Below are 26,564 nucleotides of genomic sequence, written 5' to 3' on the forward strand. Positions count from 1 at the left end.
GTGTGTGTAGGATGTCGAAGAAACGAAAACTGGACATAAGAGACTTCTTTAGAAGTCAACGTGTAAGTTAATTAAAAGGTTATATATTTTAGAGCCATAACAATACTGATATTGATTATTAGTCAGCATAGGCTATAATGCCAAAGAGATCCGCATTTTAAGGTATAGGCCTACCATTATTTTCATGTTTTATTTGTGTGGAAAGGGAGCAATGGTTTAAAAAAAAATTTTGGGGATAAATAAACATTAATTAAATTTAATAACCTTTATTTTCCTTCAAGGTTTCCCTCTCATTTACAGTAACAACAAGCACATTGCAGATGCTCATGTGATTTTATACATATATATTTTGGGGGAATAAAACATAATAATTGTGTGAACATTTTGTCTATCCATGTATGTACCCTAATATATCTGTTCATATGTCATGCATCAACATACTTCTGTCAGGTGACAGACAGTGGAGAGACTGGAGGAGATAGAGGAGGAGAGACTGGAGGAGGAGAGACTGGAGGAGATAGAGGAGGAGAGGATAGAGAAGGAGAGACTGGAGGAGAGGATAGAGAAGGAGAGACTGGAGGAGAGGATAGAGAAGGAGAGACTGGAGGAGAGGATAGAGAAGGAGACAGAGGAGGAGATGCTGTAGAAGATGAAGGAGAGGCTAGAGAAGGAGAGGCTGGAGGAGATGGAAGAGAGGCTGGAAATTCACAGGTGAGGTTCAATAATGATTAATATGTTAGTCATGAGATTCAGCATTGTGTCAAATATTAGTCTGATTATGACCTGAATAACAATAGGCCTATATTAATAGTGTGTTTGCAGTAGTTGCTACAGCGTGGTCAAATGTATACTGTGATTTCTTAGGAAACTGATCCAAATGGAGAGAGCAGCAGGGAGAGTGCCAAGGATAGGGTCAGGGAGATTGTCAGCATTCAAGAAGATATTCTGGACAAACCAAACCAACCTCACCCAAATTACATTCCAGTTCAACAGCTGCCACACAAGCTCCTCCATTTTCAAGAGAGTTGGTTCAAGCAATATCCATGGCTGCACTATAGCCCCTCCATCAAAGGGGTTCTCTGTTTTCACTGTGTGAAAACATACACTATAAAGAAAAGCACACTATATTAAAAGGTAGACCCTGCCTTTTCGTCAAAGGGATTTAATAATTGGAAGAATGCACTTGCCAGTTTTCAGCGGCATCAAAATACCAAATCCCACCATCATGCCATGACAGTTAGTGCTCAAGAGGGAAGCCCAATAGATTCGCAGCTCTCAAGTGCATGGACACAGCAACAAGAGGATGCTAGGTACTGCCTAAAAAATATTGTAGGATCAATACAGTACCTTGCCAGGCAGGTAATAGCACTGCGAGGCCATGAGACAAAAGATGGCAATCTATTTCAACTTCTGAAATTTAAAGCCAGGGATGATGTACGTCTCAGTACTTGGTCAGCTCGCTGTCATGACTATACCTCTCCTCAAGTGCAAAACGAGGTTTTGCAGATGCTAGGAAACTGTATTGTCAGGAGTATTGCACAATCCATCCAGATGCTACCAGTTTTGCAGTATTCACTCATCATTGATGGCACACAAGATGTCACAGGAACAGAACAAGAGGCTATTTGTTTTAGATATGTGGACCATGACCTGGTACCACGGGAGGTTTTCATTGGTTTGTATGAGGTCCCTGGTACTACTGGAGTGGAGATTGCAAGAATGGCTGAGGATGTCCTCTTGAGGCTCAATAGTCCCATTTCTGGGTTAAGAGGCCAGACATATGATGGTGCTGCTAATATGTCAGGCAAATATTCTGGAGCACAAGCAGAACTGAAGAGACAGCAACCGTTAGCATTGTATGTGCATTGTGGGGCACACTGTCTTAACCTGATTACGCAGTCTGCATGCAGAGCCAGTCCCTTGATCAATGATTCCTTACAGTGGGTGCATGAACTTGGCACATTAAACAAGCAATCAGGAAAATTCAAGAACATATTTTCCAAAGCCATAAGTTCAGAGGTACCATTAAAATCACTCAGACCACTTTGTCCAACCAGGTGGACAGTGCGGGGCAAAGCTATCAGAGCGGTGCTGTCTCAGTATGAACGTGTTTTGTCTAGCTTGGAGGAGATGGAATCAAGTGGGTCAAACACAGGCATGAGAGCAAATGGTCTGCGTGAGAGGTTTGAGAAAGGGAAAACGGTACTTGGTCTTTGTCTGGCATTAGAAGTGATAGAGGAGCTGGAGTGTCTGAACACATCCCTTCAAAAAAGGACTGAAACTGTTGCAGGTATGAGAAGTGCCATACAGTGTGTGAAATCTACTGTACAGGCCAAAAGAAATAAGGAGAGCTTTCATGAGGTTTTTGAGAAAGCAGTGGCTATGGTTGACTCCCTTGGGATTGAGCCCATTCAGATTCCTCACCAAAGAAAGCCACCAAAACGATTCACGAGTGAAGCAAGCCAGCACATCCCCAAGTCAGCAGAGGAGCATTATAGAACAGAGTTCTATAAAATGCTTGATAGTGTGCACATTCAGTTTGAGGAGAGGTTCAACCAACCAGATCTAAATGTCTTGCAAAAGCTGGAGGAAACTCTCCTGACTGGAGAAGTGAATGACATTGTAGATCAGTACCCAGAGCTGAACAGGGACATACTAAAGGTCCAACTAGCCATGTTTAGGTCCAAATACACTGTCAAATCTAGTGTTGAAGTGGCAGAAATAATGAGAGGATTGACAGTTGAAGTGAGAGGTCTGTTTGATCAGGTTGAGTCCCTTATCAGGCTGCTTTTAGTCATACCAGTTGCATCAGCTGAGGCTGAAAGAAGTTTCAGTGCTCTCAGGAGGCTTAAAACATGGCTGAGAACCACCATGACTCAAGTCAGATTGAACAATCTTGCAGTGTGCCATGTCCATCAGGAGACACTGGACAACATTGACCTTAAAGAAATCTATCAGCAGTTCATTTCTGTTACAGAAAGACGTAGGCATGTGTTTGGTTCTTTCAAATAGGAAGAGCACAATGGACACTAATCTGTGTATATGTTAGTATTAGCGATTCCTGGCTGATGACCCTGCAGCTGGCTCATGGGCACTGGAGGAAGAAATGCCCAGCAGGAAATTATACTGACCTGTACATTTAGTGATACACCTGTTGTTGTATTATTTCAAAAATATTTATTTACAATGTTGTTGATGTTGTTTACAGTTGCACCAGAGTAAAGTTGAAAACTCTTCTAAGTTGACTCATTTTCTTTCATTAGTTGCTTTAACCTATAACATTACAGAATGCATATTCTCTTTTGATATTCAGATATGCATTATAAACATGTTAATTAAGCCGATTTATTGATTTTTTTTTCAATTATCATTGCGAATACAAAAAAAACCTATCAACTTTAGGAAGCACTTTCATATCCCACGGACCCCACCAATGTCCAAATCAAACCTACTCCCTTGAACCCACGCCTCCATTCGGAGACCAGAATTCCCTTTGACCAGGAAGGATTCAGTCCTTGAGTCTGAAGCCTTAGACCACTCGGCCATCCTGACTAGATTTTGCCCAATTTCCTATACCGTACAGATCTTAACACAGCGTGAGATCATATTTCATACATGACTTGGGTCATACATAGATTATCATGATTTCACATTCACCACATTTAATGAATTTTCATGAAACAACAGATCTTCCTGGAAATTAAGCGACTAAGTTGGTTTACAAACATGACACTGGCCCCTGTTGACCCCAAACCTCACACATAAGACACTAAGCTTCTTCTGTTAGTCACACAGTCTTTACCATTTAATATTCAGTCAAAATGTTCATTTTTAATTATTTATTTTTTTCATGTTACCAGTGTTGAAATGTAAACCTACTTCACAAAGACACCTGGAGGTAAAACACATGTCAGAAGTGGGATTTGAACCCACGCCTCCATTCGGAGACCAGAAATCCCTTTGACGAGGAAGGAGTCAGTCCTTGAGTCTGGCGCCTTAGACCACTCAGCCATCCTGACTAGTTTTTGCCCAATTTCCTATACTGAAAACATATTAACACAGCGAGAGATCATATTTCATACCTGACTTGGGTCATACATAGTTTATCAAGATTTCACATTCAACACATTTAATGAATGTTCATGAAAGAACAGATCTTCCTGGAAATTAGCGACTTAGTTGGTTTACAAACATGAAACTGGTCCCTGTTGACCCCAAACCTCACACATAAGACACTAAGCTTCTTCTGTTACTCACACAGTCTTCACCATTTAATATTAGGACACAATGTGCATGTTTAATTATGTTTTTCTTTCATTTTACGTGTGTTGAAGTGTAAACCCACTTCACAAAGACACCTGGAGGTAAAACACATGTCAGAAGTGGGATTTGAACCCACGCCTCCATTCGGAGACCAGAAATCCCTTTGACGAGGAAGGATTCAGTCCTTGAGTCTGGCGCCTTAGACCACTCGGCCATCCTGACATTGAAATGATGGTAAAGGTTTTATCCTTTTACTACATCAAGTTTTTTTAATTTTCTTACGATGTTAAGTTGAAATGGTTTCATTCTTGTTCAATTTGGTCTCTTAACCTGCCTTTGCACTACAAATGTTTGCTGTATTTCTCTTAAGGACACGTGAGAAACATTTTTCCATTTCTGAGTGTCTACAGTCTGTAGGTTTCATCCACTGTATGTATGTGATTTACTGCCTGGTTGTTCCGCTCTACCTGAAGCTGTGCTGGAGACGAGAACTGGAATGAAAACCGTTGACTTTATTTACTCATCCCCTTTACAAGACCTTGTTGATGTAGACTTGTTCGCGTCCTTGCAATTAAAGTGCATATCGTCTGTAGCATACTTTTGAAGCTTTCTCTATATTAACAGTCACATGACTATATGAAAGGGTGTGCTCACAGCAATGAATCATAGCATGTAAATATAGATGGATGACACATCTCCTCTTCCTGTCACTATCCAGATGTGAAGCCATCTTGTGTCTTGGAGTCTGTGCAGTAGCGATTGGGGGATGGAGCCATGGTTTTGAGGTCTTGTCAATACACACACTCGTCCAATCGTGAGTCAGTCTCATCTGTCAATCAGGTTTCACCACATGATCGATTTTTTTATAGCATCAATAACTAACTCACTTTGAAAATTAATACATAGAACATCTTCAAGAAAAATTTATATAACGTGTACTTTGACTTCATAGTTCAGTTCATGTCCCATTCGCTTACATGGAGGAGGCAAGGTTTTTGACCTATACTGCAGCAAGCCACCAGTTTGCAATCATGACACTGTGGCTTCACTATTGGGGAGCTGTCATGTCGTCAATCATTATGTGAAGTCTGTATGTGCTAAACCCAGAGAGAATAACAGAGCATGTTTCAACTTTTCTCTTTTGGTTTATTGTCCTGCACCAAACAGCAGGTCGACAAAGCCAGTGTTTGCCTTAATGATGCTCAGTTACAATGACAATAGGTTGACAGTTTTGGAAAAGATACATGATAATTTTGCAAATGGTCGTTTTTGGTGTTCTTGAGCTGTATAGCATCACAAAAAGGGTTGTTTCTATTATTGCCTGTCAATATAACACAATACAGTGACACCACCACTAACTACATCTTGGTTAGAACCTTCATGAAGGTAGGGTTAGTTGCAGGACTGATGTATGAGACAGTTTTAGCGAGGTGCACCCACTTAACTCAAAAGTGAAAGTATCAGGTAGCAACAGAGCCAAATATTTCCCTCGGGAGTTAGTGAAGATCACAAGCAGAGCAGATGGAATTTTGGACTTACACTTGCCAGGCAGCCAGAGACATGACTTCAGTTTAATGATGATGTTTCTCTGTATCTGCTGGATGTGTAAGTAGTTAACTATATACAATGAGTTCGACATATCAACTTAAGAAGTGATCAACAATGTCAGGGTTGTGTTCACAAATGGCCACTAAAATCTGTTATTGCAGGTTTACTAAATCAATCAATCACTCAATGAAATTGTATTTGCATAGCCCATATTCAACCATCACAACTTGTCTCATAGGGCTTAATGATATACAGTATATAACATTAGGTATTCCTATTGGGGTTGGAAGTACTCTTACTTGTCAAAGATGATGGAATTAAATATTCCACTTGAAATTCATTAGGAGTTTTATTAAAAAAGAAATGTTTACGACTCATAGGCCCGGTTCATATTATCTAGCATTAACATTTGTTTTGGATGATCTGATCACAAGTGGAAAGCTCCAAAGAAGTGAACTTGCCCAAGTCACATTGTGATCTGACCACTCAGATCATTTTCTGAGGTGTTCCGGGACACATGTGACCATAGTCTTCGAGCAGAGTGTACGCCTGACTGACATCCTTTGTTACAAGGAGTACATACTCATTTTCAAATCACGTGAGTCCACAATGTCAACAAAGTACGAAAAATCCATGGAGATATAGTATGTCATAGAGTATGTCAGACATTTTGGGTTTCAGGTTTATTTGTATTTCGAGTTGGGTGAATATTACAATCAAACAAAATGACATAAATATAGAAGGAGAGTGTCGGTGATATTACCCTGACTGTGAAATATTGTGCAAAATCCTATGCCTTTGGCCATCTTATAGCCTACGTCTTAAAGTCCCAGCCGCCTGGTATTGCAATTTGAAGCAAACGCCACAATTTTGCAAATTCAGCCATGAGTGCTGTGTCACCTCTTTCACTCTATTTAACTCTACTTTATTGGACTTAATTAAAACGCAGGCAGTTCAGAACAAACCCATCTGACTTTAACAGCCTCCAGAGAAGCAAATGATCCTGAACTGTGATTTTATAATTTAACTTTTATTGCAATCAGGAACGAGGGCTGGGCGAGACAGATGGAGGTGTTATGACTTTTACACTGCCAGGACTCTTCATTTTTTCTGTCCTTCACTATTGCATCTCCTCTGTCACCTCCTTCACCTCTCCTCCCTCTACTTCTTTACTGCCCTCTACCGTCCTTTCACCTTAACCCTCCATTCGTCCTCACTCCTCTCTCCCACTCTCACCTTAGCCCTTCTTTTCCCTCTTACATCCGTCCTCACCTCTCTCCTCTCATCTCCTCTCACCCTTGATGTCCCCTCTCCTTCCTCTTACCCATTTTCTCATTCATCCTGCCCCCCCACCCTCCCTGAGGCTCCCACCTTCACAACCTCCTTTCCCCCACCTTTCTCTCTCTTTCTCTTCTCCCTCCTCCTCCTCCTCCTCCTCCTCCTCCTCCTCCTCCTCCTCCTCCTCCTCCTCCTCCTCCTCCTCCTCCTCCTCCTCCTCCTCCTCCTCCTCTGCCCGGCATGACGTGGGACCAGATCAAGGAACAGTGTTGCCTGGAGTAGCGGGGATTGACGGCGACGCGTTGGAATGCAACTCCAGCCGAGCCCCTGAGAACAGAAGAAGGAGGAGGAGGAAGAGAGGAGGAGGAGGAGGAGGAGGAGGAGGAGGAGGAGGATTGAGGGAAGGTCGAGAGCAAGTATTTCCACTTTATCCCTGTGTTTCTCTCAAATTCTCTCAAATTCTCTCTTGTTCTTTTTCTCGCCCCTTCTCTTTCTTCATGTCGTGTCTTTGACATTTTGGGCTTCGTCCTTTTTATTTCCTCTCCTCTGTCTTTGAAAAGTGGGAGCCAAGAGCTGTTATTTTCTCTCTCTATCCCTCTTATTGCTGTTCTGTCTCTCCAAATCTCCTCGCTGACCTTTCACCCGCCTCTCATACCTCATATTGCAATACTACAGCTTGATTTCAATGTTTTCTCTGCTCTTGTCTGACTCTGGCTTCAGTTTTGTCGGCCGGTGATCAGGCTGTACATTCAGCCGTCTGTTTGTCTGACTGTTCGCAATGTAAATGCCAGTGAAACAGGCGGAGGGCGAGATGGAGAGAGAGAGAGAGAGAGAGAGAGAGAGAGAGAGAGTGAGAGAGAGAAGGGGGGGGGGGCTAAATACATGGAGATGCAGATGGATACACACTCCAACACATTCACAAATTCCCCAGCCAGCCACACACACACACACACACACACACACACACAGACACACACACACACACACACAAATACACACACACACTGACACACACACAAACTACTTTATCAGAAGAATGAAAGTGCTTTCTGGCGGTATTTGAATGAGACAGAAAAGAGCCCTATTCAGCCCCACTGCCCGGCTTTTATTAACACTGCGTGTCACTGAGGCGACATAAGCCTCCCCTCCCTCACACCCACTGTCTGTCTCCACACACACACACACACACACACACACACACACACACACACACACACACACACACACACACACACACACACACACACATACATTCATACTTCTATCTTAGTGAGGACAGTCATTGGCTTGATACATTCCCCATAGCCCCTTATCTTGCTTAAACTTAACCATCAAAACTCACCCAAACCTAAACGTTATTCTCTAAATGGTCCTCACAAAGATCTCTGTACACACACACACATACACACACTCGCTAAACTTCCATTCACTTGTGCAGCCTTACCAAATCCTTATCCCCAAACTTAACCATACCCAATTCATGCCTAGCCCTAACCTTAGACAGAAATTAAGTTTTGCCTCATTCAGTGTTTATACTGGAAAGGGTGACACAAAATATCAAACACACACACACGTATTTCTGTCTTAGTGAGGACAATCATTGACATGCACCCCTCGCCCTAACTTTTACCATCACAACCAAACGAAAGTAAGAACTGGCCCAGATGTCCTCACTCTTTAAGCTCTGGGCTCAAAAAGGTCCTCACAACGATATCTGTACAAGTAGGCACACATTCACACACACACACACACAGGCAGAGGGAGGTCTCCTGTTCAGGTATGATGATGCCCCCCCTCCCTCCCCCTGCTCGCTCTTTTTCCCCTTTTCTCTCATCCCTCTTTTTTTCGCTCCTCCTCACTCAGGGGGCTTTTGTTACGTTACTCTCCTCCTCCTCTGCTTTTCCACCACACACCCTCCTCCCTCTCTCTTTCTCTACCCCCCCTCTCTCTCTCTCTCTCTCTCTCTCACTCTCTCTCTCCCTCTCCCTCTCTCTCTCTCTCCCCACCTCTCTCTTTCTCGCTCTCTCTCTCCGTCTGCCTCCGCCGCCGCTGAATGGAAATACGCACAGATGCGTAAAGGGGCGGTCAAACTCCACATATCCACCGGTGGCAGCGGCAGCAGCAGCGACCCCCGTCTCTTTTCGGACAAGAGGAGCGAGCAGGGGACACCAACTCTGCTCTGTCTTTTTCATTCTTTTGGACATTTGTTCAGGCGCCGTGCAGAAGCCGACAGAGACTGGAGACCACCTGTTTGAAAGCGGACTGTGGAGCCCAGGACGCACAGGACGCACAGGGCCGGTGCAGAGGCAGAGAAGGTTCCGTGACGTCCCACCTCGGGTGCATGGATGCTCGCTTCTTCCTCGTCATCTTCTTCATCGTTTTGTGTGTGTGTGTGTGTGTGTGTGTTTTGTTTTAGCTGCTGTTGCTCGTCGTTGGTGCATCCAGAAATAGCAGCAGGTGCTTTGTGAGGAAGCGTCTGGTTGTGTGTTTCTTCTACGCTACTTGTCGACTTTCCCTGGAATCTTCCTGCCTTTTCCCTCTGTCGCTGTCTCGTTCAGTCGTCGCCCCCCGTGTTGAGTTTCAAGCTCTGATGCCACTTAGTCTGCCCAAGTCTCACTAATTAGCGACTTGATTGACAGCTCAGTAATTGGATTTATTTCATATCCGCTCCTTGAAGTTGTGAAGCCTCTTAAGGCGCGACAGGAGAGGTTTCTCAGGCTTTTATTTCTGTAGAAAACAACAATAACATACCCACTTTAGATCTGGAATTTTTTTTGGAGGGGTTTATTCTATTTTTAATGCAGGCACTTGGCAAAATTCGCAAGCCTCAAGCCTTATCCAAGCTATTCCTGAGGCCAGAGAATGCAGGGGTGGGGTTGGAGGGTGGGGGGCTGGGGATTGCAGAGGGGAGGGATTCTTATTCCACATTTACATTAAAGTGTACTGAGTCTTGTTTCAGGAATATTCCACAGAATATACACAAAATGTGGGAGAGGGTACAAGTGGTGACTATTAATTGAATGGATATGAGAATGATAACTGGCAGATTTTTTTTTCTTAACTGGTTTTACAAAAGGTTCATGAAACTTGTGTTTGCAGGAGGCCAGGTTCCTGCGCACCCATTGGTGGAAAAGTTGATCCTTCCTCTGTAAGAGCAGATTCTTTAAAAGGGAGCTTTTGTTTTAAATTAACCAACATCCAACAGCAGGATTAAGCCTCCACCAAAACAAGTGGATTTAATTGTCTTTTTAGGTTTTTAAGTGCAATATTTAAACAACCACCATTTACTGGAAAATGCATTGACAATTTACACTGGCTTCAAATGTTTAGAATAAGTGCAAGGTATATACAGAGATGAAATGTTCATTAAAATTTAAAGTTAGACCCAATTTGTAAATTATACATATTTAACTATTTTCAATATGTCAACTGAGTCAGACAGCTGAATGAGTCTTTCTTTCTTTCTTTATTGATATGTACTTGCAGTCAAGGAGATGAGGGTAGGACCTAATACATCCTTAGAAGGAAAAGTGTGAAAACCTAAAATCAACAATAGTCATTTTCTGTGACCTCACCATCTACAATATGGCTTCGTAAAGTCAACAGGTCAAGGGTCTTAAAGAAATCTTGTCCGTCACACAGCAGGGTAGGTCCGTCTGATCGTGACGAGCCAAAAGCTGCATGACTGGAAATCCAGCTGCCTTGGAGACAACACTGTGGGGATAAAGAGCCCAATTCCGTGCTTGGTGGATGTCAATCCTTTTGCCACACCTCAGCGCTGGGTGGCATTACCAGTCCTTAATCAGGCTTTCAATCTGACTCAAACACTCACACTGACTTCTGGTCAGTCAGATGATCACTCTTAAGCCCTGTATAATGCTGAATTCCCAGTAAATCCAGTATACAGGTCCCTCGTCTTTTAGGAGCTCGCAAGGCGTCTGTGTCCCCCACCTGCTCTTATCCTGTTTTCCAGTTTTGCAGGCCTCAGGGGTTTTATTTGAATGTCTTTCATCTTAATCTGTGTGTGTGTGTGTGTGTGTGTGTGTGTGTGTGTGTGTGTGTGTGTGTGTGTGTGTGTGTGTGTGTGTGTGTGTGTGTGTGTGTGTGTATCCTAGCTCTTAAAAATCCAGTCTTCCAAATGCCCAGTGCGCTGTATGGCTTTTTATTCCTATCTGACTCTACTAATGGTTCATATAGGGATGGAAGCCATGCACCGCGCTGGAAGCCCAACGCACTGGACCATGGATTCAACCTTGTCACCCCACACACACGCACACACACTATATGTATGGGCACACTTTCAAGAGCCTACATACTCACAGAGGGCAATAAATGCATGCACACATCCCGGGGACTGTGAAGTGAAAGGCTGTCTGACAGAATATGGATACACGTGCACTGCACACATAAACATGCATTAATTTATGCGTATGCATGCAATGGATATGCATGTGGGGACTGCTTTACAAATGCACACACACACTCTGAAGTGAAACACACACGTCTGCCACAGAATCTCAACGTGATCAATACGGATTGCAACGGAGCAGAATGAAAATTAGATTGAACTGGAATGAACCAAATTGATTCCGAGTGAAGAGGCAGAACTCGTTTCAGGGGGAATCACGCAGACCCATCGCAAAAATAACAAGATAAAGAATTCATTCAGTCATGGTCTTTTACTTCCTTAATTTTTTATTCAGGCTCCCAGTGGAATGAAGAGGGCATCCCAGCATGCACAGGGTGGAAGGCCAAGATTCCAGGTCGTGGCTGGCACACACTAATATCAGAAGCCAGTTTAGTATGGAATAGAAGACCTGTTTTGTTAGTGAGGGGATTTAGACGTTGTGATACATTTCCCCTCCATAACAGAGTTAAATCACTGCAGGCTTCTCATTGTTTCAGAAGACATGTTTCTGCACAATAACATTTGAAAAAGAGCGGATTTTTTTTCCGCTCTAAAAGATGAGGCATCACATTTGTCTCCTGGTGTTTGAGGATCTATTACACATCATTAAATAAAATAGAACAGGAATAGATGGAGACTTAAATCAGTCTCATCTGCTTGATGACCTGAAATCAGAAGTGCAATCGACCAGACTCTGCAGGTTTTTAAAAACCTTTGAATTATACATATCAGCATGAAATGTTCTCAGTTCCCTATTAATGCAAGCTTTCTGAAAAGTTAGGTTTATATTTACAAATTAGCCATCTTCTCCTTAAATATGTGCTAATTTCTCCAAAAAATTATATATTATTATTTTTTCAGTTGAGCAATACGATTAGTGATTGCTTTTTATTCAGTCATCAAAACATTATTCATGTTATACTCATAGTCAACAATTTATGTATAAGGTGACTGAAAAGGCACAGGCAGAATCAAGGTGCGCATATAAGCCTGTCCTACATTTCTGTCCATCTTATAAATCCTCCAGATTTTAACAAACAAAGCAAGACATACAAATTATTAATGTTTGTTACCATTCACAGACCATTTTAAAACAAATTTGGAGGTACACATTCTAAAGTTTACATTTTTATTGTTCCACCATCTAACCCTAACAATTGAAACACTTCTCTTTTTGATCCCTTTTTTTGCTTTCTGTTCTTTCCTGTATTTCCGTTTTTACTCTCCAGAAATAAAAACTTTTGGAACCAACTTGGGAGGGATTTTGATTTGACTCTTGACATTAATTGCGTTATTTTCTAATAAATCAAATCATGTACTTTCGTCACATGTTTTTTTTATAAATAGTTAATTTGTGTGATTATTAAAACCTGCCTTATTTATAATATGTATGGATCTTTTCCGTAGTAAAACAATTCAATTTAAAGTGCTTTTAAAAGTTGATCCCCAGTTCCACACAGTGTGATAGATAAGCAAGTATTAGTGGACAGTCAATTATATGTAAACTGTTATGTTTTAATGTGTGTCTGGATTTGTACAGGATTGCCATAGACCTTGACATTTTTTTCTTTGATATATTTATGATGTGGTTGCCATGTTATTTTATGATCAATCACAACCCCTAGTAATTTTGCCTCAAAATAAATAAATGAACCAATTTGTAGGATTTCCAGCTCCCTTTCATTAGTGCAGAAAGGTTTCCTAAAAACTTTTCCAGAACAAAATATATTAGTATCAACATGCAAAAATGTTATACTCATTGATAAATGGTAGTAAACTGCAAACTTTAACCATTTGGTTTGCTCTTGAAATGGTTGTCAGGACTGAGAATCACTTTAGATCACTATTAAATGATATTCATCATTTATACACTGGCACAGTGTCTGCAAGGTTTTTCTGTGGTCGTCCAACCTGAGTGTCTCTTAAATTAAAGTCCATTATAATATTCAAGATTTCTTAATTGGTCCCACGCATATGCACACATGGGAAATTTGTCCTATGCTTTTGACCCATCTGTGTGATTTGGGGGGAGTAAGGCGCCTTGCTCGGGGGAATTGAGACATTGGATTAGGGAGAGCCCTCGTGGACTTGAACAGATCCAGGTCTGGTCAATATCCAAGTATGTTTTAGTCAGTACATGGTCTCGAACCAGTGACCAATCGGATCTCCGTCTTTTCTACCACAAGTCCACCACTGTTCCCATGAATGTCGTATTGAATGTGTCACTGGATAAACTGCCAGAGCTGACATGATGATACTCTAATATCATGAGCCTGAGCAGCTGCATCAGAGACAGACGCCTCTCCTGAGCTCTGCACCTGACACCTGCAGTGCAGCCTCATATATGACACAGCACCGACCCTCAGTGTACAGAATGTGGTATTACATCAGAATGGAGAAATGTTTACCCAGTCATAATTAGGGCCTGAGCATCGACATTGCGAAAGCCATTTAGGCCGTTTTACACGTTGTGTATTTGAACGAGCTCCTCACACAGATTTCATCACATAAACTTCAAATTCGGTGAATGTCATCTTAACAAGATGGAAATGAAAACATCCTCTATTTTTGAGTTTTCGTCACACGGTGGGACCGTGGGATAGCGTCAAATATTGATTACTTGCCATTTAACACAAGGTTGTTGTATCTTGTACAAACATGGTCCAATTGACTCCAAACTAGGACATATATGACAAGAGTCCCGGCCTGATGACATCTACACAGAAATCGTGCATTAAAATCAGAGCGCCCCCTGGTGGCAACTGACATTCAGATGGTTTTAAAAAATGGGCGTAGCAAAATAGCTGAATCGTGCTCTCTAAAGTGCAGAACCACGATTGGCCTACATGTACAATATATCTGTAGGGAAATGTGTCTTTTTTGTAACAAATAAAAAACTCTCTTGGATCGATACTGCAAACAGGAAGTCGGTCATATTTTATTTAGTGGCCATCTTTGACCATTTACACATGTTGATCACGAAAGATCTACTTTAAATTCAGTGATTGTCATCTCAACTCCATGGATATTAAATTGTGGTAACTCCACTGTCCAATCGGTCCAAAATTGCTCACCCCTCATCAGAGCCCCGACCTAATAAAATAAAATAAATAGTATTTAAGGGGCTGTTTTGGAGGACGCTACACGAGTAGTTTTTTTTACGTTTGAAGAATTGATAGGGTCTTCAGGACTCAAACACTTCACCCATCCCATCATCGGCAGAGTGGTTTCATTTTTGGTGAACTATTCCTTTAAGTAGAAAAGGAAGCGGATGTGACGTCAGAGTCCTGCCTCCAAAACATCCGGAGCGTAGTTTCTTCTTGTGTAATGAAAGAGTCGTGTCGGATGACCAGCGGGCTCCTTTGCTTATATAATAACATGTGTTCAGCCGCAGGGCTGCTGCTCTCCTAGTTTCACACAGAGACGTTTAAAGAAAGCGTTTCTGGAATCAGAAGAAGAAGGAGAAGAAGAAAAAGAGAGAGAAGAAACATGGCGAAGAGGAGAGCGAGTGCAGGGACTCAGGTCAATACAAAGAAACCGAAGCAGGTGCTGCCGGCGAAAAGCCGCAAAGCAAAGGCAGCAGGAGCCAAGAAGAGAGAGGCAGGTAGGACAAGTGTCTCATTATAATACTATGGACAAGTCTCCACTACTATTCTCTCTCTGAACATGCGACCACTGTGCATTCAAGCTTAATGGGAAAATCAAAAGGAAAAACTAAGATCGTAAACTAAGTTCGGTCTGTTTACCTGTTGCCACAGCAGAGGGGGTGTGTCGTAAACTCTGATAAAAGTTAGTTTTTACTTGAAGAAGACTTATTAAATATACCATGCTAAATTATTATTGTTTGTATGTGGATGTATACTTATAGATACTGGCTGGTTGTCAGTGTAGATTTAATTATGTAGTTTCAGAGATACATATCAACTTTATTAACCCCTTATTGCCTGAAATAATTTCCAATTATATAAAAAAAATATTATTTGTGTTTTTGGCTGTCATTCAGATGCTAAATTAAATGGAGATTGTTAATTTCAATATAGCATAAACAATAGATATAAAATTAAGGTATGAAGCAAATTAGCGACATTAGCCATAATGGGGCATAACCGTAATTTAACAAATTTTCCAGTCTCTGGTATGTAGATTATTATATTGATGCTGCTTTTGCTTGAAATTGAATAACAACATATGTTTCTGTACAATCATTGCTGTTCCATCATCACAGTATTTCAAATACAGCTTAATACCTCAAAATAACTTTGCTGCACAGTACCAAGGGGCTAGTGTGTATTTTCCACTCCGACCACTATATGGCGGCAGAGTACTTTCGATACCTTCATGGTATGTGTAGAATTTGCACCATCAGGCATTAGTGGGAGGTACAACACATTTGATCAATATCAGATTTGCTAAATGTTTAACTGTTTATCCAGTGTTTTGAATTATCTGCTCTTTCAGGCGAGGGAAAACGAGTCACACTGTAAACTTTAAATTAAAAGAAAATATTCTGACAATTATGGTGATAAATATCAATATTGACCGATATTACCTTTTTTTATCAGCAGCTTAAGGCCATTTCTTTTTGTCTGTTCTTTCAGATAATGGCATCACAGAGGAAGAGGAGAAGCTGGAGAGGAAGATCAAACCCAAGTCACGTTTGTCCTCAAAATTGTTGGCGAAGAGCAACTCTCCCTCCAAATGCAACACCAGCACCACCACTGATGTCAACACCAGTAAATACTTCCAGTCACCAGTCAAGAAGGAGGAGACTGACAGTGAGGACTTTGACATGGTGACATCATCAGCACCTGTGGCTAATGTAAATGCCAAAAAATCTCAGAAAGACGAGGAGGAGGACAGTGAGGAAGACGAAGATGACTGGGAGGAAGTGGAAGGTAAACATCAGCTTTAAAAACCTTTTTCCTACAGGTTTGTCATTTTATCTGTAAAGATGTATAAGTCAGAATAAGCTTTTTTCACAGGGGCTATAGCATTTATGTAAAATGTGCGATTGTGTGCGTGTGGTCCTGGTATTACTCTGTTTTGTTGTGGGGACCTAAATCTATTCACACAGTCACATTATAGGGTCTAATCTCCCCTATAGGGACAAACTCAAGTCCCCATAATGTAAATAATTTAATTTTAAGGTGAGAGCCTGTTTCAAAGTTCAGTTCAGTTTAGTTTAGGGTTAGGCAAGTACTGATGATGGTTATAGGTTTGAGTAAGTCTCTGATCAATGTAAGACAATGTAATGTCCCCTGAAGTCATGGAGACACTAATGTGTGCGTGTGTGATGTGTGTTTATCAGAGCTAGATGAGCCACTGGGTACAGCTGACGCACTGGAACCCATCCTGCCTTCTCAGCCCCTGGACATAGAGATAGAGATTGAGACACCAGAAGTCAGGAAAAAGTGAGTGACTCGTTTTACTGACCTGGCACTGACATGTCATATCAGTGAAGTTTTTTGTTATTTATATTGACAACATTATTATTGTAGCACACCCATTGATCTGTTTTATTCTGTTTATCTGTATTTTTGACAGAAAGAAGATCCAGGCAGAGTTTGAGTCGTATCTGAGGCGGATGATGAACAAATGCAAGAAAGACCTGTTGATAGACACACACAAGGTGAAAACACACACACACACACACACACACACACACACACACACACACACACACACACACACACAACTATTTATCTCATCCCTCATGCTGCTTCACAGTCTTGTTTCTGCACTGTATTCACTGCAGTTGGATTTTTTACCATCACAAACCTCTGATTGTGTTTCATCAGGTCCACCTCATGTGCCTGATAGCCAGTGGAATGTTTCGGAACCGTGTGTGCAGTGAACCAGACCTGCTGGCCATCACTCTGTCGCTGCTGCCTGCCCACTACAGCAATGTCGTGAAGGAACGCATTGACCAAAACTACCTCTCCGGACTGCTCAAATGGTGCGCCCCTTTATATCACACTGTTAAAAAGCAACTTGTGGGTATGTTTCATTGAATTGACCTTGAAAGTAACACGGTTAAAATAAATCACCATTTTCTTCTTTCAGGTTTAGAGCAACATTCACCCTCAATCCCAGTCTTTCCTGTGAGGAGCGTCCGGACCCCCGGGCCCTCCTGGAGAGGCGGCTGGCCAGCCTATCAGCCAGGAACCACCAGGATATGACTCACGTTGGTATTCTGGCCAAAAACCCAGTCCTTTTAATGAGGTGAAATACAGCCTTTGTGTGAATTTACAAATGGTGGAGGTCATTTGTTTCCTGTGTTTTGTGTTTCCTGCAGCTGTTCCTGTTGGTGCTGAGGTCTCTACAGCTCTTCTGCAGATTGGTTCTTTCTATGCAGCCGATTCCTTTGAAACCCCCAGCAGCAAAGGTACTGACAACCTGTTACTGAGCCCTTGAGAGTATTCAGGTGTTAAAGCAGCAGCTGTACCCAACCTGCAGATACAATTTAATGTAGATTTTTGTCCTCTGCATTTCTTATTAAGTGGCCAGTATGTTGGTGTCTAGAAGCCATGAGAATATATGAGATTACCTGATTAAAATACCCCAATATAGATAATAATAATACTAATAATAATAATAATAACTTTATTTGTATAGCTGTTATCTAAACAATTTTACAAAGTGCTTCACAAAAGAATCCACGGTAAATAGGGCTGCAGCCCCCAAAAACAAATGTCTTGTTTTGACAGAACAAAAGTCTGGGGTTTTATTGGAACATTTTGACACAAGCATGTTCATTCTAATGATTACTCAACATGATTAATTTACATTTTGTAAGAGAGCTGCTACACAATCTTTCCATGTATCCCCTGGAAACTGCAGAAGTATCCTCTGGGGCACGAGAACACCTATTTTGGAATCACTGGTCTATACTGAATAATCGTATGCATTGTTAAATATCTGAATCATCAACATGGCAAAACTCCTCAGTAGAAAGACAGAAACACTTTCTCTGCTACACATATTTCACTATTGCTTTTGAATGCGACTGCTTATTCCAATATTTTGATTATATATTTGCTTGTGTTTGTTTTCAAGAGGCTTTTTTTTTTTTTTTTTTTTTACAAATACTGAATGTTTCTTTCATTTCTTCAGGGCAAAGGAGCTAGGACATCTCCCGGTGCCTCAGGAAAAAGCAGCTCAAACCAAGACACCTCCAAGACCACCTCTTCTCAGCTGAAGGACTCACCTGGCACCAAGAGACCAGCTGCAGTTGGAAAACTCAAGGGAGACAGAGGTGGAAAGAAAGCAAAGAGAAAAGAAAAACCGGAGAACCAGGAAAGGGTTATAACATCCGGAGGACAGAGACCGAAGAACTCAAAGCGCCGCACTATCGCTTCGAAGGTCAGCTACAAGGAGGAGAGTCAAAGCGAAGATGAAGAGGTGCTTAGCGATGAGGATGAGTTTAAGGCAAGCAGCGAGGAGGACACTGAGGATTCAGAGAATGAAGCGAAATCATCGAAGGGGAAGGGGAAAGCGATAAATAATAAGAACACTGCAGGTAGTGGTGGAGGGAAAAAATTGATAAAAGATGAGGGGGACAAAGAGTGGGAAGAAGAGGAGGACAATGATGAAGAAGAAGAAAGAAAAACAAATAACGGAACAAAGCGAAGAAGTGGCAAGAAGACAAAGGCTCCTGGAGCGGACGAGTGGTTGGAGGTGTATCTAGAAAAAACATCTTCCTGGGTTTGTGTTGATGTTGAGCAGGGTGTCGGGATGCCTCAGCTCTGCTCCCAGAATGCAACATCGCCAGTGACTTACGTGGTGTCAGTGGATGGAGACGGGTTTCTGAAGGACCTGGGAAGGAAGTACGACCCCACCTGGATGACATCATCCAGGAAGAGACGGGTGGATGAAGACTGGTGGGATGAAACGCTCGAGCCATTCCTGGGACCCGAGTATGAGAGGGACAAAAGGGAGGACAAGGAGGTGAGACAACAGATCTATTTTATGCACATTGTCAAACAAACACACGCATAAATAATTTTAAGGCTTGATTAACTATTGTGTCCGCATGGTCTCGTACAAGATTCAAGTATAGGTAGCCGGATTCAGTGCATTAGCGATCGGGGGATGGCACCGGTGAAGTGAGGTCCAGTAGAAATACACAAGCTCTACCAAGCGAGTCAGTTTCAGCTGTCAATCATGACATCTAACCCCTTTTTATAGCATTGGATAACTAACTAAAACCAAACTTGACAAATAATTTGCACTTGGACGAATATAAAAATGACAGAAACGATATTTAAAAGAAACATTCGATTTTTACTATGACTTTTTAATTTGTCCCATTTAAGAACATGGAGGAGGCAGGCTTTATGATTTACTGCTGCCAGCCACTAGCTAGCGGTCGAGACGCTTCAGCTTTGCATAGCAGTCATATCGTCAATCTCTAAATACAATCAATACAGTCTCTCAGTGAACATTTTAATTGAGATCATATAAATGAGACATTAAAATGCAAAGTTTTACTCAACATGTAACTGATACCACCCACTTCTCCTGTCTGTGTTTTCTCCATCCAGCTCCAGAACAAGCTTATAAACAAACCCCTGCCGATCTCCATAGCGGAGTACAAGAACCACCCACTGTACGCTTTAAAGAGACACATGCTCAAGTATGAAGCCATCTACCCTTCAACAGCAACTGTCCTGGGATACTGCAGAGGAGAGCCAGTGTACTCCAGGTCTGTACCACAGGAGAGAAATCAGCTGTCCGTATGTCTTTACCAAATCATAGCCGAAGATGCACTGCATGATAGGCATTGGTATTATATAATCTGTGTGAACCTAGTTTATGATGAAAACTGGGTTGGATAGGCTAACGTGTGATTTCTAGCTCAGGGGCTGGATCCTCAGTTCCACATTTCTAGAACAATTACAAATTACTTCTTAAGATTCATTCCTCCAGATGTGTGAGGTATATGTTCATCTTTGGTCTGAATTTGGAAGAGTCAACCAATGTATCCTCTGGAGGTCTCTGGATCCTATTGCCCTTTGTCCAAACTACATGTGTTTTATTCACCTGGTATTTGCACACTTGAACTAAAATGAAAAAAAAAGAAACAGTTGTTCTCCATGAATCTTGGGGGGTTGTAGATAGATAATAATGAATTGATATATTTACCATTAATCTGGCAGATTTTGGTTAATCACTGGTATCAACATGGAAATGCACAATGCGTAGTTTTATGTGTCCACCTGGTGGTGCTGTAGGATTTTTTTCAAACTCTTAATGTGATTGAAGCATAGTTTCATCTCCAAAAGTTAACTATTAGCTGTGAATTACATCTAGCATTGAGTGTTTGTCAGGCTCTGTTGAAGTGAATGCATACCAGTATTTACTTCAACATGATAAATGCATGTTTTGTCAATATTGTGATCTTGTTTAAATCTTTCTCTCCAGGGATTGTGTGCACACCCTCCACTCCAAAGACACATGGTTGAAAGAAGCTCGGACTGTCCGAATCGGGGAAGAACCGTTCAAAGTGAGAGAGAAAATTTTTCTCGACAAAAGATAGATTTCGACAAAACAAATTAGCTATAACTATGATTTCAGTAACATCCGAATTAAGACTTCAGTCTGAAATGTAAATCAAAGAAAAAATGAACCACCAGTGTCTAGGATTGGATAGTTTTACCTCACTATGTAGCACCTTATTCATTTTCAAGGGTAGACCTGTTTATTTTTCATGGGTTATTCAGAAAAGCAACTCATAGCATACAGCTTGAGCTCTTAGTTTGTCAGTAGCCTGAAAAAACTGTATGTGATTGTTTGTCGATGTCAGCTTTTGACATAATTTCCATCTGAGCTCAGTGCATCAGGTTTTTAATAAGGCAGTGATATTTTGCTGAGTAGAGGAGTGTTGAATAATTTGAGGAGCAGTGATGCTATTAAATCTCAGTTTGTCTGAATTGGATCCATGAATATGCGGTCACATGGTGGATTGCAGCAGAAACCTTATCAAGGTGTCAGCAATTTAATATTTTAGCCAGTCGGCACCGATTAGGCAATAATAATAGTAACAGAATTAAACAGCTTAAATGTCAAGCAAAGATTAATTAAAAGAAGGAAATTAAAAAAAGATATATCATATACAACTCAAATGAAAATAGGGGTTTACAAGATAATGTGGTGTGTACACAAATGGCCCCACTAGTTCCATGTGTCTTCAGTATTCACAGAAACATGATACTGTTCTTTTAGTTAATTCCCTGACTAACTGTCTGTCTTAGTTGAGATTCAAAAGTGTTTGTTGGTCGTCTGAACTCCGTCAAGTAGCTATAGATAGAATATGAATATTCTCTCCATTGTCTCTCTTTCTGTCAGATGGTGAGGGGTTTCTCGAATCGTTCCCGTAAGGCCAGGATCAATTCTGAGATGAAGGAAAACAACGACCTAGCTCTGTTTGGAGAATGGCAGACTGAAGAGTACCAACCGCCTATAGCTGTGGATGGGAAGGTAAAGGAAAAGGAGTCGATGTGGAGACTATTATTCTAATATTACAGCAAAGAAACTTTATCATCTATTATTTTTTATTTTTTTTATTTTATTGTTTTTTCTGTTGTGGATCACTTTGTACGCTTGTTGAGAAAAGTGCTATACAAATTAAACTTATTATTATCATCATTATGATAATTATTTAGTTAAGCTGTCTGTAGTTTCTGAAGAAATTGCAAAGTCAAACATGCACATAAAGGAAAATTAGTAAAAGAAAATTATTAACAAATATGCAGAAATTACCAAAGACTGTTGTTTCATTATCATTTTTTTTTTCTTTAAGAGACCATTATTTCAAATAAGAAAATAATTGACAACTATATCAAATGGAGATTATCTCATTTATATAGTATAATAATATCAGAAAATATTCAGATATAATCAAATATCAGAACTTCTTTACCTCTCACAGTGTGACTAACCTGTTGTGTGTCTCTTCCCATCAGGTTCCCCGTAACGATTTCGGTAACGTCTACCTCTTTAAGCCCTGCATGTTACCAGTGGGCTGTGTTCACCTCAGTCTGCCCAACCTGCACCGTGTGGCCAAGAAGCTGGACATGGACGCCGCCCCTGCGGTCACAGGCTTTGACTTCCATGCAGGATACTCTCATGCTGTGTAAGTCAGCACATATTTGTCTGATCTTATCTGCTCGGATGAGATCAATTATTGCAATTGAAGTAAGGGAATATGATCAGCATAGGAGCATTTTAACTTAATTTTATTTAATTGTTTCCAATTATTGTTTCTTCTTTACCATCCTAGAAAAAAGACATGGATCACTATCATAGCATATAATATTTACATAATATTAATTTTAAGCAAATCTCAGCCTACATGACAGACAAGGACTTTTTTTCCTACTTATACATATTTTACACGACAATGTATACCCAGGTTTTTTAAACACGGGTAAACACGCTTACTCCTTTCCCACTGCTAAAAGAGGAGTTTGCCTTTATGTTTTTATGTTCTTCTTCACAAACACACCGACAACTGATGCGCTTCCATCGTCTCGCTGTGTTCATCTGGGTATTTCGTTTCCATCACTGCTGAACAGATCGTTTGTTGGATTGTGTGTTGAATTGTGTGTTGGTGGGTTTTTTGACCTGGGGAAACAGGGCCTTACTCCCACATTCATCGATCTACCTCATGAGTCTCTGTTGATTATCTAAACCTAATTATTGACATTTGTTTTATTGGTGAAATGGGCTTCAAAGTTCAAATTTTATCACCTTTATTTTCATGTGTGGGAGAAATTGATCTGAATGATCAGATAAGTCAGTTTCATACAAACATTTTTCTGTGTGTTTCAGGACTGATGGTTACATTGTGTGTGAAGAGCATGAGGAGATTCTCCGAGCCGCCTGGGTGGAAGAACAGGAGATTCAGAAACAGAAGGACAGAGAGGTTTGTGTGTGTTCATTACAACTTCTGCGACAGAATTTCCCATGAATATGTTGCACTTTTAGTCAGATGTCATGTGAAGCCTCCGCCTGGTTGTTTTTTTAGGTCATTATCTGATGTAGATGAGACTCTGACCAACAATTCTGTTTCCTTTTGGTTTTTGTCTTTTTCTCAACATTCTGATGTCAATACACAGTACTGCTTCCTACAGTACACCTTTGTTATGATAGTTCATCAGAGGGTGTAGAAATTCTCAATTGTTGCGGGAATTGTTAGCATGAATTTACATGGCTTCAGTAACTTCCATTGCTGCAGCAAAGCTTTAGAGGTATAGGTCATCGAAAAATGTCCATTCACTCATTATCTACTCACCACTATGCCGATGGAGGGGATGTGAAGTGTCCACAAAACACTTCAGGGGTTAACTTTGTTGCAGCAGAATCCGATACAATTGAAGTCAATGGTGAGTCCTTCTTCCAACGTTTTAATTCAACAGAAAGAAACATAGAATGCCTCCATACTGCTCGTGTGGTGTCATCCAAGTGCCAGCCAGCTTCGACATTCATTTTAGACTCGAAACAAGGTCATTTACACAGTGTTTTAAGCCTTAAAGTCCACAGGAATAGCTAAGCTAGCGGACTTAGCTCGAGATGGTGTGTCTGAGGGTCCGGGAATGCACCTTGTAGGAATATATCTGCAGACATTTAGGGTTAAAACACGGTGTAAATGTGGGGACTTGCGGACACTTGTATGACACCACACAAGTAGGATGGAGGAATGTTTTGTTTTTTCTTTTGTTTTATTTATGACTCAAACACTTCACCCACCCCTCCATCGGCATAGTGGTGAGTAGATAATGAGTGAATTGTCAATTGAATTATATCTTCAAGTTGACAATTTTTCTTATTCCCCCAAAGACGCCTGTTGTCTTTAAAATGCACATGATTTTTCGATTGTTGATAATCTAAACCAAAACCAGTTATTTGAAGCCTCCTCAGGATCTTCATGCTTAATGCAGCTTTTTTTCTTCTCCACTTTCCAGAAAAAAGAAAAGAGGGTGGTCTCCAACTGGACTCTGCTGGTGAAAGGACTTCTGATCAGAGAAAGACTTAAACAGCGCTACGGCAAAAAGAACCCAGGGTTGGGGAGCCTCTCTCAGGGAGACAACAACATTGACCTCTCATCTGATGAGGAGGCAGGTGAGGATGAAAGTCCCGAAGCTAAGACTGCCTCTGAAACTCTGGCTATGTCCTGGCCTCAAAACCGACAAGCAGAGGAGGAGGACAGAGGGAACAGCAGCGGACTCAAGAAGAAACAGAAAACAAAACGAGGAAAGAAAGGACAAGACACTAATTTGTTTCCCTTTGAGAAGGTGTAATATTGGAGATGAATGTTTTGATGCATCAATGCTGATTACTCTGTTTCTGATAAGTAGTTCACATGCCTTTTAAGATTGGATCAAATGAGTCTTAGGGACAACAGATTTGAAATAGTTTCAGTAAACCAGGTCAACTCTGAAATGGAAGAGAGGATGACAGAAACAACGGAAGGAGGAGAAGAAGAAGAAGAAGAAGGTAATTTTCTTTCGGTCGTGATAGTGTTTGCAATAAACCTTCTCCACTATCATGGTACGTGTTGAATCTGGAAAACTGAGAGGTGCTCTCTTGCTGAACAGTAATATCATGTTGGTTTGCTAATAATCAGTGGGGGTGCTTAAAAAAATCCTATACAGGGCTGGCTTGAGCCTAATGGGCATAGTTTCCATTTCTACTGATGCAGGCGTATTCGGCAGATAATGTTAATATCTCTCTTCTACCTTCTGCTGTTTCAGTTTATAATGAAAAATTTAGAAGGTTTCTCCAATCTTGCAAACTTGAACAACACACCAGTGTGACCAATGGAACATTGTTGTCATTACTCTTTTGAGCTGATGAGAAAGACTTTGGGTAGGAGACAACAAAGTACACCATGTAAACCTTTTCATAAAGGTAAAATGTAAATTTCACTTAGACAACGGATTAAGTCGTCTTAGCTCACACTCCTTTGTTGTTAGGATGCTATATCTCTGGAAGTTCACTGTTTTTTCTGGTGTATCATTGTCAACTTCAGCCTCTTTATTTCACACACTTATCAGTGTTGATATGTTTCACAGCAGCTGTAGTATTAAGCAGTTTTTGTATTAAAAGTATTTTTGTAAGAAATTTCTCAGTGCAAGTAAAAGCAGAACAACTCAAATAATTGTTTGTCTTTTTTAATTGACTTCTGTGTAATTTTCTCCTACATTTCCAAAAATGTGAACATATTTCAAAAGGATCATGCTGAGCATTTAGAAAACAGTAAATCTGAGGCCATAAATATTTTTTACAAATTTCTAAATCATCAAAGCAACACATCCTTTGGATTAATTTTTTTTTAATAAAGATTCAATCAAAGAATCACATTTCCCTCATGTGACCATTTGGTGATTTGACATGTGTTGATCTGAGATGTATCCATTCAGGCACACACTGAACCAGGGGTTCAGAGCTTGTTGCCAAGATCAGTCAGGCCAATACTTATGACACAGTTTACACATTTCTCCTAAATTGAAAATTCACAAAGATCCCAGTATAAACTTTTATATCAAAATAATAATTAGCTGCATTATTCGATGTATCTCACTCCTCAGCAATTCAAGACTAATTAAAGCCCTCAAAAAGCCAATTCACTTGCCTGAATAATAATAATAATAATAATACAATTTTTAGGGCTGCAAAGCAGCACTGGGTGGGCCCGAGCACATCCATTTTGAAGCGTTGCATGCTTTTTGTCTGAAAAAAACAAAAATAACCAGTTCTGAGAGAGAGAGAGACGTAACCTTTGCAAGACATAAAGTTTCCTTTGATCTAGGAAGACTGAAATCAAAGGATTCATGGTCCATGTTTGTCCGCGTTACAGAACATCGTGTTTTAATGGCGTGTAATCAAACTTTGACACCACGCCACGGTCACACCGTGTGATTAAAAAAAAATCTGTCAGTAAGTTTTTATCTCCATCTTGTTGTGATGACACTCATCTCAATTTGAAGTTGATCCGATGAAAACCCTGGTACAAGTGTATCAAAGAAAAAATGTGGAATATGGCCAAAATGGCCACTAAATGCAA

General features: G+C 40.8%; 1 protein-coding gene and 2 non-coding genes across 3 annotated transcripts; 1 reads left to right on the forward strand and 2 right to left on the reverse strand.

Moving 5' to 3' along the window:
• Positions 1 to 3,908: 3,908 nt before the first annotated feature.
• trnal-caa (transfer RNA leucine (anticodon CAA)) lies at positions 3,909 to 4,019 on the reverse strand. The gene is made up of 2 exons: positions 3,982 to 4,019; positions 3,909 to 3,954 (listed from the first exon to the last, which is right to left on the reverse strand). It is a non-coding gene; the product is annotated as a tRNA-Leu (tRNA).
• A 355-nt stretch (positions 4,020 to 4,374) lies between these two features.
• Positions 4,375 to 4,485, reverse strand: trnal-caa (transfer RNA leucine (anticodon CAA)). The gene is made up of 2 exons: positions 4,448 to 4,485; positions 4,375 to 4,420 (listed from the first exon to the last, which is right to left on the reverse strand). It is a non-coding gene; the product is annotated as a tRNA-Leu (tRNA).
• A 10,376-nt stretch (positions 4,486 to 14,861) lies between these two features.
• xpc (xeroderma pigmentosum, complementation group C) lies at positions 14,862 to 25,585 on the forward strand. The gene is made up of 14 exons (XM_061075064.1): positions 14,862 to 15,101; positions 16,096 to 16,392; positions 16,806 to 16,908; positions 17,042 to 17,126; positions 17,296 to 17,453; positions 17,561 to 17,681; positions 17,793 to 17,882; positions 18,611 to 19,444; positions 20,041 to 20,201; positions 20,921 to 21,002; positions 21,845 to 21,976; positions 22,462 to 22,631; positions 23,330 to 23,423; positions 24,463 to 25,585. The coding sequence occupies exons 1-14, from the start codon at positions 14,987 to 14,989 to the stop codon at positions 24,796 to 24,798; spliced, it is 2,778 nt and encodes a 925-aa protein (XP_060931047.1). The 5' UTR covers positions 14,862 to 14,986; the 3' UTR covers positions 24,799 to 25,585.
• Positions 25,586 to 26,564: the final 979 nt, after the last annotated feature.

The sequence above is a fragment of the Limanda limanda genome, chromosome 7 (assembly GCF_963576545.1).
Source record: "Limanda limanda chromosome 7, fLimLim1.1, whole genome shotgun sequence".
Taxonomy (NCBI): domain Eukaryota; kingdom Metazoa; phylum Chordata; class Actinopteri; order Pleuronectiformes; family Pleuronectidae; genus Limanda; species Limanda limanda.